Source organism: Pituophis catenifer, unplaced genomic scaffold (assembly GCF_029215685.1).
Source record: "Pituophis catenifer annectens isolate HBS135680 unplaced genomic scaffold, rPitCat1.0.hap2 SCAF_4, whole genome shotgun sequence".
NCBI classification, from domain to species: Eukaryota; Metazoa; Chordata; class Lepidosauria; order Squamata; family Colubridae; genus Pituophis; species Pituophis catenifer.
In genome coordinates this window covers 107,509,679-107,525,384 of record NW_027256884.1, presented here as the reverse complement: position 1 = coordinate 107,525,384, position 15,706 = coordinate 107,509,679, and the positions used below count along the sequence as shown (strand labels likewise).

The 15,706-nt window shown below is 39.1% G+C and overlaps 1 protein-coding gene across 1 annotated transcript in view; it reads left to right on the top strand.

Moving 5' to 3' along the window:
- The window catches only part of MTUS2 (microtubule associated scaffold protein 2), a 225,482-nt gene extending 210,117 nt beyond the window's left edge, over window positions 1-15,365 (top strand). The window contains exons 9-14 of the mRNA XM_070943875.1: window positions 496-601; window positions 4,778-4,851; window positions 9,374-9,472; window positions 11,503-11,622; window positions 12,260-12,357; window positions 15,149-15,365. Coding sequence (XP_070799976.1) covers window positions 496-601; window positions 4,778-4,851; window positions 9,374-9,472; window positions 11,503-11,622; window positions 12,260-12,357; window positions 15,149-15,365 — 714 coding nt within the window. The remainder of the gene's footprint in view (window positions 1-495; window positions 602-4,777; window positions 4,852-9,373; window positions 9,473-11,502; window positions 11,623-12,259; window positions 12,358-15,148) is intronic.
- The last annotated feature ends 341 nt before the right edge of the window (window positions 15,366-15,706 follow it).

Here is a 15,706-nt window from a genome sequence, read left to right as displayed (position 1 = left end):
CAAGAAAGTATATAAACTATATAACAGAGTTTTGGACATGAAGCACCATAGCTGATAGGTATACAAAATATATCAGGTTAAATCTCTGGGGTCCCTCGGGAAACCCCTAACTGACAAACCAACCATGTAGAATTTTTGCAAGTCAACTGTAGGCACTCATGCCATAGTTCAAGGCAGCCTACTGTGCAACAGAAGATTTACAAATATAATCAGTCAAAAGATTCATAGATGCCATCTGTGAACAGGCTAGTTGGAAGGTGGGTTGGAAGAAAATCTGTTAGTCAGGTTTTGACTCCTCAAACAATTACTTTTCTCACTCTGAGGAGTAACTTGCTGAAAAAAATGTGTTTCAAATGTAAAAACTCTACTGAATTAGACCTATCAAGTGTAATCTCTTGTTTTCCTAAACTCTAACTGTTCTTTTTCTTTAAAGTTCTTTAAAACGACCATAGCTAGTTTACTTCTTCTTATACTTGTGTGTTGTTATTTGAAAAGGTGGATGACATTGCAGCAACTCAGGAAGTGGCAGTATTAGAGATGGAAAATAGCCACGCGATTGCCATTGCAGAACTTCAGGAAGAATACGAGCACAAAATTCAAGGTAATTCTGCAATCCCAGCAAGCACTTATTCTACCATTTTAGATGGTGATCTCTGTGCAATCAATTTGAGTTTGTGGGATGTCTTCCTCAGAAAAGTTCAGGAAGGAGAGGGCATGGCTAGCATCGGAACTCCAGAAGAGCACCAATCTCCCAGCCGATTTTGGAGATCCCTGGGGATCATAGCTGTCTTGTAGGGACAGTGGAGAAAGAAGACGCAGGCTGGCACGGATAGGGAAAGAGTAAGTTCCCTGAAGTGCCGGCATTAGTCTTCGACCCATCGGTGAAGGAAGGCAGCCATAGAGCTGTCAAAAGCCAGAGCGGCCACGATCAGAAAGAGGAAGTGCATGAGTGGTGATTGAACAGAGTATTGTTACCGGATGAGTGATTGGCCAACTCACAGGTAAGAAGAAAAAACTTTTAAAAGCTTGAAAGAAGTCCAAACGAGCAATTAGCGGCTAATTTGCACTTGGGAATTTAAGCAGAGGGGGGGGGGAAGAGGAACTTTAAAGTTAAAACGAAAGCTCTAAAAGGAATCTTCCACCTGGATTTAAAATTGGATTTTGAAAGAAATAAAAACAAGACAAGGGAAAAGGAGATAGAGGAATATTTTTTAAACAATAAAAAGATTTAACTCGGAAGAAAGGAAATGGGCGTTATAAAATGGATACTTTGTTGCCGAAAGAGTTGTGAATTGAAGAGAGACATCTGTTGGAGGAGAGATTGTGGGAAAGAGCCGTAGGAGTATACAGCTGAAAAGATTAAGAGAAGCAGAGAGGACGAGGACTGAGATTGTGATGGCTCAAGTGAGCATTTGAATTGGACAGAAAAGTTCAGGAAATTATACCATATTATACAAATTCACAAGCGTCAAGCTAAAATTTGGTTACTTTATTTTAATCTCAAGTGCCAGACTAAAATTGGGCCATGTTGGTCTAATGGTTAAATGGTTCCTGCTAGAAAGCTGGAAACTGTAAGTTCAAGTCCCACTTTAATCATGAAAGCCAGTGATTTGGGGCCAGTCATTCTCTCTCAATCCAAGTCTCCTCATATAGTTATTGTGGGGAAAATAGGAGGAGGAAGGAGTATTGTGCATGTTCGTTGCCCTTGAGTTACTTGTAAAAATAATAAAGGCAGGATGTAAATAAATACAGAAAATCTCATTTCTACAGAAAGTCACCAACTAAAGGAATGAAGAAGACTTTATAATTTAGTCAGTTGATTGTATCATAAACAAATGACTATAAATAAATGGTCACTCTTATAATTAACCCCAATCTGATCTATGTATTCTGTCTTCTTTGAGATGGACTTTGAAATGAAGTGTGCAGTCTTACTGGTGATAATGCATGTTCGTTCCCTGCAGTAAATAAGATTGTTTCTCCTCACTGCCCCAATACTTTTTAGTTTTCAAATAAGGGTCTAATAAGCTTCTGGAGAGTACAATTTGCAGTCATCAAGAATGTGTTCAATGTCTTCGGTGTCTTTCTTCAGCTGAGACTCCATAAAACCTCCCATGTCTTACCATGGAGCCCATTTTTTCAAACTGATTTCTAAAAAGATGCTTCTGAGATGTTGAGGCATATAAGATGTCAAATATTTTTATGACTTGGAAGCTGGCTTGTGTTGATCCAGTCCCTTCAGAGACTTGACACATTTAAGTGCTGCAATATCATCTTGGGCAGCCACATCAGTAACGCTTTTGTTTGAAGGCTTCATTGGCCTTTAGAACTGATTAGACTGGGAATTGAATGGAGAATTCATATTGAGAGATTGGGTGGCCCAAGTGTGAGGTTGCCTGTTGTGAAACTACTCTTCAAAACCCTTTGAGGTTGCTTGTTGTGAAACTGTTTGTCAAGGTTCCGACAAATGCCCTAATTAACTCATGAGTCTCCAGCCAAGTTTCAAAAGAAATCCAGTTATTTATTAGGAGCAACATGTCAGCATCTACTCCAGTGAGGTCAACTCTGCCGCAGGTAAATTACAGCTCAACTTTGACCCTGTTTCCCCCCCTCCTCTCAGTCTGTGTCATAAATGACATTCTCCAATGCCTCACAATCCGGCTTTGGTAATCTGAGATCCAACTGTGGAAGAAGGTATGCGTGAAATGTGCTCCTCCCTTGCTGCCCATGGCAACTCGAGAGCAGATTAGAAATGCTTTGCGAGTTGACACTGTTCTTCTGGATCCAGGAATAGGATCTTCAGCTAGTAGTTGAATATTACAAAACAGCTTGTATGGGATAAACCCAACTCTGCCCTTACTGCTGAGGCTGTCCCCAGTTGAATTGTTCTATTGATGTATAATTCTAAGAGTCTATAACAGTAGTTCTCAACCTGTGGGTCACGACCCCTTTGGGGGTCGAACGATCCTTTCACAGGGGTCGCCTAAGACTATCGGAAAACACATATTTTCAATGGTTTTAGGAATAATTTTATGGTCAGGGGTTACCACAACATGAGTAACTGTATTAAAGGGTCGCGGCATTAGGAAGGTTGAGAACCACTGATCTATAATGAATGTACATTGCAACTACCTAGATTTTATTTAAATATAAAGAAAACTTCCAAATAGTTAGGTCTCTACAATAGTGGAACAGTGCTTACTAGGGTTGTGAGTTCTCCATCTCTGAAGATTCTTAAAGGTTGGCCAGCCAGGTCTCAAGGATGGCTTAAGACATTACAGAATTTTGGACTAGATGATCTTTGAAGTTCTTTCCAATTCCACAGTTCTTGGATTCTGTGATTCTATATCAACTTTTGGGATTATTATCCAAGAAGCATTTTTATTTGTACCGATATCATGTGTCTTATTTTTATTTTTACAGGCCATTCATTCAAAAAGACATTATTGTAAAAAGAAAATATTTTGATTAGGCGCACCATTATATTACACTCATTTCTCACCTTGTCCCTCTAAATATTTTGTCTATAATTCCCAAAACTCTTGATCATTGATCATGCTGATAGGGTTTTATTCATCCAAAATGTATGAAGAGCACTAAACTGTCTCTTCCTACCATCAGAAATCCATATTAAACAACTCACAGTCAAATTCCTTTTTTGCACGTATTAGTACTGAGTTATTGTCTCAGCAGAGCTTGCTAGGGAAATCGTAAAAATCGCTCCAATATCTTTTTGACTAGCAGTTTTATTATGACATAGTTTCCCTAGCAACAGCTTCTACCTGGGGACTTATAATCTATCAAAGTTGGGCAGGATAAAGTTAAAGGCATTGCAAATGGCCCACTAAAATTGGAGAAGCTTTGTCTATCCGAGAGAGGCACTGCTTTAGAAATAAGTATTTAGCAATAACTCATAAGGTAGAATATTATTAAAAGTCAATTATTATTGACTTTCATAAAGAATAGAATCCCGATCATTAAATATCAATATTGCTTCTCAGTTATGCCATTTTCTAACCATCATTATTAATACTTTTCAAAATATTTTGGTCTATATTAAATAAACGACATCTCTGTCATGAATGTTATTTCTCACCATCCTTTACTAAATTAAATCCCACCTCTTGTCTAAACTATTATGCTTTTTTGAAATAATTGTAAGAATTAACACAGAGATTGCTCCTCTCCAATTATGTATGGTTTATGCAGTAAGATTGCCCTCTTGTGAGTGAATTTAGCATTGAAACAGGGTTTTATTATTTATGAAGTCAGGGGTTTATAGCAATTAGTTGAGCTATTAAATTTTAACACATGGCTTATTAAACCACAAATTACTGAGGGTCAACAAAATGTCATCAATATTTAAGAGGAGGGGCGTCTTTCTTTCTTTCCACACTGTATAGGCTGTCAGCTAAGTTTACAACAGGAAACCTCTACATTGACTAGATCAGAGGTTTCCAACCTTGGCAACTTTAAGACTTGTGGACTTCAACTCCCAGAATTCCTCAGCCAGCTTTGCTGGGAATTCTGGGAATTTGCTGGGAATTCTGGGAATTTGCTGGGAATTCTGGGAGTTGAAGTCCACAAGTCTTAAAGTTGCCAAGGTTGGAGACCCCTGCACTAGATCACAGTAACTGATTCAACAACTATTCATTCAACAGTTCCAAATGTTAAAAAAAAATAATTAACAATTGCCATTTTCATTGAAATCATATTAAAATGAAAAAAATGGGCATTATTTATTTTCTTTTCTTTTCTTTTTTTAAATCCCCTCTAGACATAAAGTCTGCTCATGAGCAAGAAAAAAGAGAACTGGAAGAAAATTTTGAAAAGTTGCGCTTGTCACTCCAGGTTAGTATTTTATTCATATGTTGGTTGAAATTGTTGCTTGTTATATTATGTGGGTCTCCTGGAGGAGCAAAATTCTTCCAGCGGTTCAAAAGTAGCAGCATGAAACAGACCCTAAAGTATCTTGAGGAGGACTCTAAGGAGTGGTTTGTGTCTATTATGATGCCTGATGGTTTCGCTTTCCACCAGCTGTACTTGTCTACTATTTCCCTGAATAGTGCTATGAGTTTGCACACAGATGATACTCAAGATCAAACAACATAAAGTTTAAAGGCAGCAAGTGAGGAATATGCTGGAAACAGTAGAATAGAATAGAATAGAATAGAATAGAATAGAATAGAATAGAATAGAATAGAATAGAATAGAATAGAATAGAATAGAATAGAATAGAATAGAATAATAGAGTAGAGTAAAGTAGACTAGAACAGAACAGAACAGAATAGAATTCTTTATTGGCCAAGTGTGATTGGACACACAAGAAATTTGTCTTTGGTGCATATGCTCTCAGTGTACATAAAAGGAAAAAAATACATTCATCAAGAATCATAAGATATAACACTTAGTGACAGTCATAGGCTACTAATAAGCAATTAAATCATACTAGGAAACAAATAAAATAAGATACAAGCAACATGGTTATAGTCATAAGTGGGAGGAGATAGGTAATAGGAAGGATGAGAAGAAGAATAGTAATACAATCTTAGTAATAATTTGACAGTGTTGTGGGAATTAGTTGTTCAGCAGAGTGATGGCATTCAGGAAAAAGCTGTCCTTGTGTTAGTTGTTCTGGTGTGCAGTGCCCTATAGGATCGTTTTGAGGGTTAGGGTTAGGTTCTAAGTTTTTTCTAGGTTCTACCATATCTCACGATCTAAAATGGACACCCAACATCAAAAACGTCATCAAAAAAGCACAACAAAGAATGTTCTTTCTGCGCCAACTCAAAAAGCTCAAACTGCCCAAAGAGCTGCTGATCCAGTTCTACAGAGGAATTATTGAGTCTGTCATCTGCACCTCTATAACTGTTTGGTTTGGTTCTGCAACCCAACAAGACAGACACAGACTTCAGAGGATAATTAGAACTGCAGAAAAAACAATTACTACTAACCTGCCTTCCATTTAGGACCTGTATACTGCACGAGTCAAAAAGAGTGCTGTGAAAATATTTACTCACATCCTGGATATAAACTGCTTCAACTCCTACCCTAAAAACGACGCTATAGAGCACTGCACACCAGAACAACTAGACACAAGAACAGGTTTTTCCCAAATGCCATCACTCTGCTAAACAAATAATTCCCTCAACACTGTCAAACTAGTTAGTAAGTCTGCATTACTATTAATCTTCTCATTGTTCCTATCACCCATCTCCTCCCACTTACGACTGTATGACTGTAACCTTGTTGCTGGTATCCTTAAGATTTATACTGACTGTTTTCTAATAGGATTTGATTGCTTATTTGTTCCCTATGACTATCATTAAGTGTTGTACCTTATGATTCCTGATGAATTTTTCTTTTCTTTTATGTACACTGAGAGCATATGCACCAAGACAAATTCCTTGTGTGTCCAATCACACTTGGCCAATAAAGAATTCTATTCTATTCTATTCTATTCTATTCTATTCTATTCTATTCTATTCTATTCTATTCTATTCTATTCTATTCAAGAGTTATCATTGTAAAGGAAGAACTGGACTTCTTCTCTGTCATCCTGTAAGGTAGGACCAGAATCAACAGCTTGAAATTAGAGGGAAGAGGATTCAGGTCAACCAATAGGTGTCTCAGAAAATGGTATGTCGGTCTTCAAAGAAAAGGTTAGGTAACCATCTGTCCAGAATGCTTTGGTGAAAGAGGAGGTAGGATTAGATGACCTCTGAAGTCATTTCCAGCTCTGTGACTTTGACAAAACCTGTTAAGAGTGCTTTGTCTATATATTTATGATATCCGAGCTGGCAATGATAGGCTTGGAGCCATAATGCACAGCTTGATGAAAATGTCAGTCCCTTTGTGAAACAGGCCAATTTCATGCTTGGAGGCAATAAAAATGAAATTGAAAAAGGAACTCCTAATATAATACTGCCCTTATACAATTCTGTGATAAGACCACACTTGCACTATTTGCTCAGTGATGATTTATAGTGACTTCCAGCTATCACCAGCATGATAAAACTGTAACAAAGGCAGGCTTTATATCACTACAGCCCTGGCTGGCTGATGCTAGAAGACACTATAAATTACTAGTGAGGAAACGTCCTTGGAGTATTGTGTACTGTTTTTGTTATCACGACCGAAAAAGGATATCACAGAACTAGAAAAGGGCTGGCAAAATGATCAGAGGGCTGGAGCAGCTCCCTTGCAAGCAACGATTATACAAATCCTGCACTAGCCTGATCTAGCCAGGCTCTTCTGAGTTTCTGATGAACATTGGAATCAAGCACATCTAAAGGTAAAGGTGTCCCCTGCCCAATCGTGTCCAACTCTAAGGAACAGTGCTCATCTCCATTTCTTAACCAAGGAAGCCAGTGTTGTCCAAAGATATTTCCATGGTCATGTGGCCAGCATGACTATACATTGAGGTACACTGAATGCTGTTACTTTTCCACTGAAGTGGTACCTATTTATCTACTCATATTTGGATGGTTTTGAGCTGCTAGGTGGGCAGGAGCTGAGGTGAGTAATGGGAGCTCACCCCTTCATGCCATGCTCAGGACTCAAACCTTTCCAGCTGACAAGCTCGTAGTCTTTATCCACTGAGCCATCACGCTTCCTCAAGTACATATACCAAAGACATATATGTAAATTATCAATTGTTGATTTATACATTACCTTTGTTCAATGGGTTGCAAAGTCAGATTTCAAAAGGTTGCATTAAAACCAAATTGAAATCATCATAAATACCACAATATAAGAGGTAGAGGGAAGGACAAATGACTAAGCTTATGTTGTGTCACAATTTTAAAACCTTACATATTCGTGCTTGCTGTTGCAAAACAAATAAGAAGCTTGCAACATTATGCCACAAAACACATTTTGCCATTATTGTATCACAGTTAGGACCAGAGTCATGGCTATCATTACTAAGGAACCAGCATTTTCAAATACTGTATTCAGTGTAACATATTCTTCCATGAATGAATAATAGGAAAAAAGAAATGAAGATTATGCTTTTTCCATGTATTGGCAATATTCACATGCCCCCATGGATTATTTTATCTATGGTTTATTCAAGAAGCCACAGTTGCTGCATTAACATACTAAAACCTATTCTCCTTTATTGGTAAAACCTAAACATTATGATTTGCCTTAAAAGTAACCCAACGGGTACACTAGGATGGGTGGGAAGCATTTTCTGTGTTTTTGAAGGGTGACATTGGTATCTTGACACTAGTTGCAACTCTGGCTTAGAATGATGTGGCAGCATAGACAATTGTCATTTCTTAAACTAATACAACACAGCCCTGCAGAAAGATTAAAACTGCCAACTTCATGACAAGGACAAAGAGTCACTGGTGGGCTCAACTTCTATAAATCCTCAAAAAGCAAAGCAAAAAAATTTTTTTAACTCTTGAATAGACAGGAGGAAAATAAAACAGTTGCTTCAGGCTTATGCATGTGACATTCTCACACACCATAAATGCACACATTGTATGTTGTTGCTGTGTATTCATCTAGTTGTATAAAAAATATCAGAACCATTTCTGTGCTTGGGATCTTAAACATTATCAGACTTAAATACTTTCTCCTTAAAAGAGAGGCTAAGCTAGAACATCTAAAAGCTCTGAGGCAGGAGGCAGAATGCATCCCAAGTTCTTGCAAGCTTGGAAATGGACAGCTGCCAGCTCCAGCAAGCTGCAACATTTGAAAGACAAGGCTAGTTTTACCATAGCTCCAAATGTCCTGCTAAGTCAAAATAAGTTGACTTAGTTCCTGAACATGGATAACAATTTAAGTTCACAGAGATTCAAATATGGCATAGAGGCCATGTTTGGAAATGTGCAAGGGCCTACAAGGAAGGAAAGCAGAAAAGCCATTCTCCCGTACCTCATACCTTCTATCTAAAATGGAATTTGATCATGCAGGCCACAAGAGGAGTTATATACCAGAGAAGTAAGATTTACAGGCAGAAGAATGGAGAAATAAGGTGCTGTTTCTGCGGCTCAGTCACATCCTTCTCCAGTTGGCCCCTCCTCCTCTCCTTTCAGTTAAGGAAGGGATATTTTATGTAATCAAAATGCTGAAGGAAAATGGCCGTAAAGCTCAGGTTCATTGCCACAGGGGAGAAGATCCTCTCCCTCGTCCTTTTCTCCTCTTTCTCCTCTCCCATTAATTGCTGGAGCCAGTAGGACGCTTCCTCAACATTAATTAGTAGCTCATGTCTGACAGATTTGCCTTGAGGCTCTATAATACTAATCTTGGGTTTTACTTAAAACAATTACTTTTTGTTTCAGAAGAACTATCTAAAATGTTTGCCCAGAGGTGAATTAGATCATCACTGAGAAGTGGTTGTGTTTAATATCATTTACAGGACCAGGTAGATACTCTCACTTTTCAAAGCCAGTCTCTAAAGGACAAGGCAAAACGATTTGAAGAGGCATTGAAGAAAAACACTGAAGAACAACTAGAGGTACTCAATATGTGTTCCTTCTAAAGATATACTGATATACTGTAGATATATTGATCAAGGGTGAAATCCAGCAGGTTCTGACAGGTTCTGGAGAACCAGTAGCGGAAATTTTGAGTAGTTCAGAGAACTGGCAAATACCACCTCTGGCTGGGCCCAGAATGGGGAGGGAATGGGGATTTTGCACTATCCTTCCCCTGCCATGCCCACCAAGCCACGCCCACCAAGCCACACCATGCCCACCAAGCCACACCCACAGAACCGTTAGTAAAAAAATGTGGATTTCACCACTGTGAGAGGTTGTTGGTCCAGTGGGCTGTCTGATATTGACATAAGAAGCTGGCTAAATAATTGTATTATTTCAATCTGGCTTTTGGATCATTTTTGTGATTGGGTGAGATTGCTTTGTCCTTCAATCACTTTCTCGGCTTTCTGTTTCTTTCTGGTGGACAGACTCAAAACCTTCCCTTTCTTCTCTCTTATGCTGGTGGAAATTTATGCTTCTACGCTGGCTTTGTTCAACAAAATAGGAGTTGCACTCAGCTCCTAGCACTCTCAATCTGGGTTTAAATCTGATAAATTCTACATGGAAGAGACAAATTTAAGTCTATCACCAGTGAGTAGCTGGTGGCCAGATTAATACTTATGAGTGCTGGCCCAAATATTTGCTAGTTTTAAAAAAACAGCCTATGAAGGTTATTTTTCTATATAGTCTGCCAATCACTATGGCTCTGTATCTCATGGTATTTCTGCTAAGTAAATAATGAATATAGAGTATTGCCAAAAAGACACAGTTTTGACATAATTAAGTCTGTCCAGAACTGGCCAGGCTTTACAAATGTCTTCTACCTAGCTGGCACCCCACTGAAGTTACGGATAAAGTCAGGCCTGCCAACTAGTTAGGCCAATCCCCTGGCACCAGTGGTGGGTTGCTCCCAGTTCGGTCCGGTTCTATAGAACCCGTAGTAAAACTGGCAGGAGGCTCCGCCCACCCGCCATGATGTCATCATGAGTGATCTGAGCATGCGCTCCCGCTACGAACCGATAGTAAAGGTAAGTGGAACCCACCCCTGCCTGGCACCCCACATATCCCAGTAATAAAAAGCATCAAATCTGCATAACCCTATGCAGATAGGGTTCAGAGACACATCCATGGGCTTTCTTAATTGTCATGCCAAACCTAGACCACCTGAGAAGCAAATTGAAAAAATAAGGACTTAGTTTTTAAACAGTTTTTCAATATTTTGAAATTGAAATAGGACTTTTTTTGTATTGGTTCAACAAACTTTTTTACATGTTTTTTGCTAAACAAATTGAAGATTGCTGTGCTGTCCTTTCCTTATTCCCAATCCCACCTTCATAGGGAAAATATTTCAGAAAATTATTATGCTGAAATCTTTGAAACTGTAAGACTGCAACACTCTGGATTAATGTTTACGAATAAGTCTACCATCCCTGCTGTTTTCATTCCATCCTGTCAAAATATGAAGCCGGTGCAAGCATTCTGAACCTTCCCTTCATAGCTTCTGAATGGATTTTTTTCCTGGTTAAACCTCAGAGAAGCTTCAGTCAGTTCAGCTGCAACAAACAGCATTTTGCTGTTTACTTTAATCTATTTGTATTCAAATTGCCAATTTAATTAAACCAGGACCGATTCGTACGAATTCAGTTTGTATTATTTTTTTACCACTGAGCAAAGGAGCCTCTGTCCTGGGTGATACAAGAGTGCTACCAGTGGTGGGTTTCACAATCTTTTACTACCAGTTCTGTGGGCATGGCTTGGTGGGCATGACATGGCTTGGTGGACGTGGCTTGGTGGGCATGGCAAGGGAAGGTTACTGCAAAATCCCCATTTCCTCCCGATCAGCGGGGACTTGGGAGCAGAGAATAGATGGGGGCGGGGCCAGTCAGAATTTTTACTACCAGTTCTCTGAACTACTCAAAATTTCCGCTATGGGTTCTCCAGGACTGGTCAGAAGCTGCTGAAACCCACCTCTGAGTGCTGCTTCTCATATCATTCTTCATTCTTTTAGGTTGCCCTGGCTCCATATCAGCATTTAGAAGAAGATATGAAGAGCTTAAAGCAGATTCTGGAAATGAAGAATGTACTCATTCATCAACAAGAAAAGAGGATAATGGAGCTAGAAAGGCTGGTGAGGTCTCATTTGCTGCTATTTCTAATTGTTTATGAAAAACTTGAAGAGCGATTAAAAAGCAAAGATCAATATGTTGTTACTTATCTATCAGAACAATCTTGCCCAATTAGATATCCGCAGATGCTCTCACCATTTCCAATCAGTGTGTTTTGGATTTTTTTTAGACCTTCACTTTGCCTAGCAAAAATTGTTTCCAATTACAACATTTGATCAGCAACTAATATAGAATTGTTAGTGACAAGTTCTTAGAAATTTTTGTCTGCTGTGACTGCATCTTACGTGTGGTTACAATAATCCTAATTTCCTAATTATTAGATTCCAGAGGTGAATATATGTGTGGTTTAATTCAGATCTCGGTGGAAATGACTTGTGGGATAACTTTTATATCATAATATTTTGGAGAAAGTCTCCAGTACAAGTTGCTTGGATTTAGAGGCATCTGTAGAATTTCTCAGAATAACCAAACTCTATGCAGGATTTCCCCCTTATTGACATGAATGCTTTGTTAACAATGTTTTTGTAGAAAAGCTCAGGGTTGCATCATATTGTCAAAATATTTTCATCATTTTCCCAGTCCCACCCCTCACAGACACCCATGTTTGTGGTAAATATAACAGCCTGCCTATCTCTTTAGGCAGAAAAGAACTTAATTCTAGAAGAAAAAATTCAAGTACTACAGCAACAAAATGAAGACCTCAAAGCCAGGATTGATAACAACACTGTGGTGACAAGGTCAGTTTAAATGTTTTCTACAGAGCAAGAGGATAAAGCAGGGGCAGGTTTCAAAACCCGTCGCTACTGGTTTGCTCGTGGGTGCGCGCGTGCAACACTTCTGCACATGTGCAGAAGCATCCGGGTGGGTGGGCGGAGCCTCCCGCTGCCGCTGCTACCGGTTCGCACAATCCGGGGCAAACTGGTAACAACCCACCACTGGGATAAAGGCAACTATCAGCGGATTTAATTACCGTATGTGTTTTTTATGTTTACTTTGCTGCTATTGCTCAAGAAATCAGAATACTGGAAGAATATGAACATTACTCTATACATTGAGAGTTCATGCAGGAATTATTTACAAATAGTTATGAAGGTATCTTCATGTGTTTGGTCATAGTTTTTTGCCCATTGGTAAATGCACTGAAAATATGAACTTACCTTGCATATTTTCTGTAAAATCTGCATTTTTTGTACATTTTCTATGTATGTGTATTGCTTGAACTAGACAGTATTCTGATCCATGGAGGGGTGCAAGTCAAGAAATGCGAATGGAAAACATTCCTTTAAAAAAATGGAGACCAAATAAATTTCTACAGCATCCCAAGTAAACATTTACAGGATTGTACTCTACGAGACTAAACTATGAATCAAAGATTGCCTGATTCAAATTACAACATCCATGAATTGTTTGAGTACTTATTTGACCATAATGACATTTCATAAGTTCACTTCCCAATGGTGAGTGATAGTACATGAGTCAGAAATGCCTTGCTGAAGTGGGGTTGTTGACCTTTGCTTATCTTTATGTAGCCACGTGATGTAAAACATCATTGTCCATTGTTGCACCAATGTTAAGGATGCTTGTCTAACCACGTTGTTCCTTCCTTGAGTCTTTGGCAGAAAATTTCATCAACTTTTTCCTTTGAAGGAGTAGAAGCGAAAAAAGTTACAAAATAAGCAAGAGTTTAAAAAAATTATGAATAATCCTAGTTATGAAACAAAATGCAGGTGAGCAGTTTGTTGTAAGAAACAAACAGCTTCAAGAATCACATATACATTTATTAGGGCACAGACTTCCTTATTTGTTAGCTAGATAGCTATAGCTGCGCTATTTGAAAGAGGTGTTTCAAAATCTGTATACTGGAGTACATCTAAATTCCTCTTTTCATCTGGCACTGGTTGTCTCAGACTAATCTACTACCTAAGGTCTTTATAACTAGGGGCCTTATCCAGATACATTTTACATTCAAAGCCACATGCTTTTCTGCTGACTATACAAGGGTGAAATGCTCCTGGTTCGGACCGGATCGCCCGATCCGGTAGCGATGGCGGTGGGTGGTTCGGAGAACCAGTAGCAAAAATCCCTGCCCCCCCACCCATGTCCAGCTAAGCCGCACAATCATCAGAGGTTTTTATTTTTATTTTTAAAAGCATTTTTTCTACAACCACTTCGGCTGAAAAAATGCTTTTAAAAGTAAAAAAAAAAGCCTCTGATGATCGCGCAGCTCAGTTGGGATCATCAGAGGCTTTTAAAAGCTTCTTCGGCTGAAGACGTTTTAGAAAAAATGGTTTTAAAAGAAAAAAAATCCTCTGCCGATCAGGCAACTCAGCTGGGATCGTCAGAGGCTTTTAAAAGCATTTTTTTCTGCAACCTCTTCGGCTGAAGAGGTTGTAGAAAAAATGGTTTTAAAAGTAAAAAAAAAAAAAGTTGGCCACACCCACCATCACATTACCCCCCCAAGCCATGCCCACAGAACCGGTAGTAACAAATTTTACATTTCACCACTGTGACTATAGTGTGTCTCTTATAAATGTCTCCACAGTTGTTTCTAAATGCATAATATAAAATTGTTCAGGTCTAATTTATATGTAGGCCTGTTGCTGGACTTCCCTACACTTGAAAATGATTATGATGTTTTGTTTTGTTTTATCAGTGCAGGGGAAAAAAAGCTCTTTAAGAAAAATATTGTACTTGTTGAAATGCAGATGGATGATCACAGTGTTCTTCCTGACCTGTTTGTGATGACTTGTACATACCTGGAAGTCACTCAGTGGGGCAGTAATCAAGAATCCAGTCAACCAAATGTGAAGTGTAGGATGAGGGATTGATCTACCGTATTTTTCGGACTTTAAAATGCACATTTCCCTCCTAAAAGGGTGTGAAAATTTGGGTGTATCTTATACACCAAATGTAGTCCCTCCCACCCAAAGGCCCCCACCCTTTGGCCTCTGCCTTCCAGCAATTTACCTCCTTGCAGCAAGCAGCAAGAAGAAACAGCCCGTTTCAGCTTCAGCACAGCCTAATTAGCACAAGTATGATTGTCCCCGACTCTCAGCTGTTTCAGGCTGCTGGGATTGCAATTGCCTATTGCTGCGCAGGCCTCTGCTGCTTGCTGCAAGGAAGTAAATTGCTGGGAGCAGATTTTTTTTTCTTGGGCTAATCCAGCTATGCTGAAAACGAAAATGAAAGTAAAGCAGGCTGTTTGCTATTTGCTGCAACGAGGCAAAATTGCTGGGAGGCAGAGGCAGATTTCTTTTTCTTGTTTTCTCTCAGAAAAAAAGGTAGGTGCGTCTTATAGGCCGGTGCGTCTTATACTCCAAAAAATACGGTACTTTATATCAGATCATGAAAGCACCATATTATGAGCTGTTGTCAATTTGAATTGGTCTGAGGTTACTTTTCTTGGATGAAAGCAATGGCAGGAAGGCAGAGTTAGAAAGAGGATGGCTGATCAGAACACAAAGGTGCAAGGTGAGCATCTGATAATTACGAAAGTCAAGTTTGATGTTGTCTTGTCACCTTCTCCAGACAGTTATCTGAAGAAAATGCTAACCTCCAAGAATATGTGGAGAAGGAAAGCAAGGAAAAAAAGAGGCTGAGCAGGACAAACGAAGAGTTGCTGTGGAAACTCCAGACCTCAGAACCCATGAGTCCTGTTAAACTATCTCCAACTTCTCCGACGCGCATTTATCGCTCTTCATCGGGACCCCCAACTCCAGCTAAAGTCAGCACAGTACCAAGATGACAGACCAATGCAGCTACTTAAATAGACTTGGCCCAGAATATGGAAAACTGCAGTCCAAGCGAGTTGTTATGAACTGCAGTGAAAGATTTGTTGCTGTTCCCACATGTTCTCTAGTTCCTTATGATTAAGCAATGTACTTTTGTCATTTCAGCATCAGCAACTCAAAACTAGCATATGAGGTCCAAAAAAAAATAGCAATGTAGTCTGATGCATGGAAACATCTTCTGGGATTAGAGGCAAAAGCACTGGAAAATTGTTACTTATCATTCACCCAGAATGATTTCTTTTTCCACAATAATATTTCAGGTTAGTTGCAAATAGCTCTGCTTACATCTGTGGCT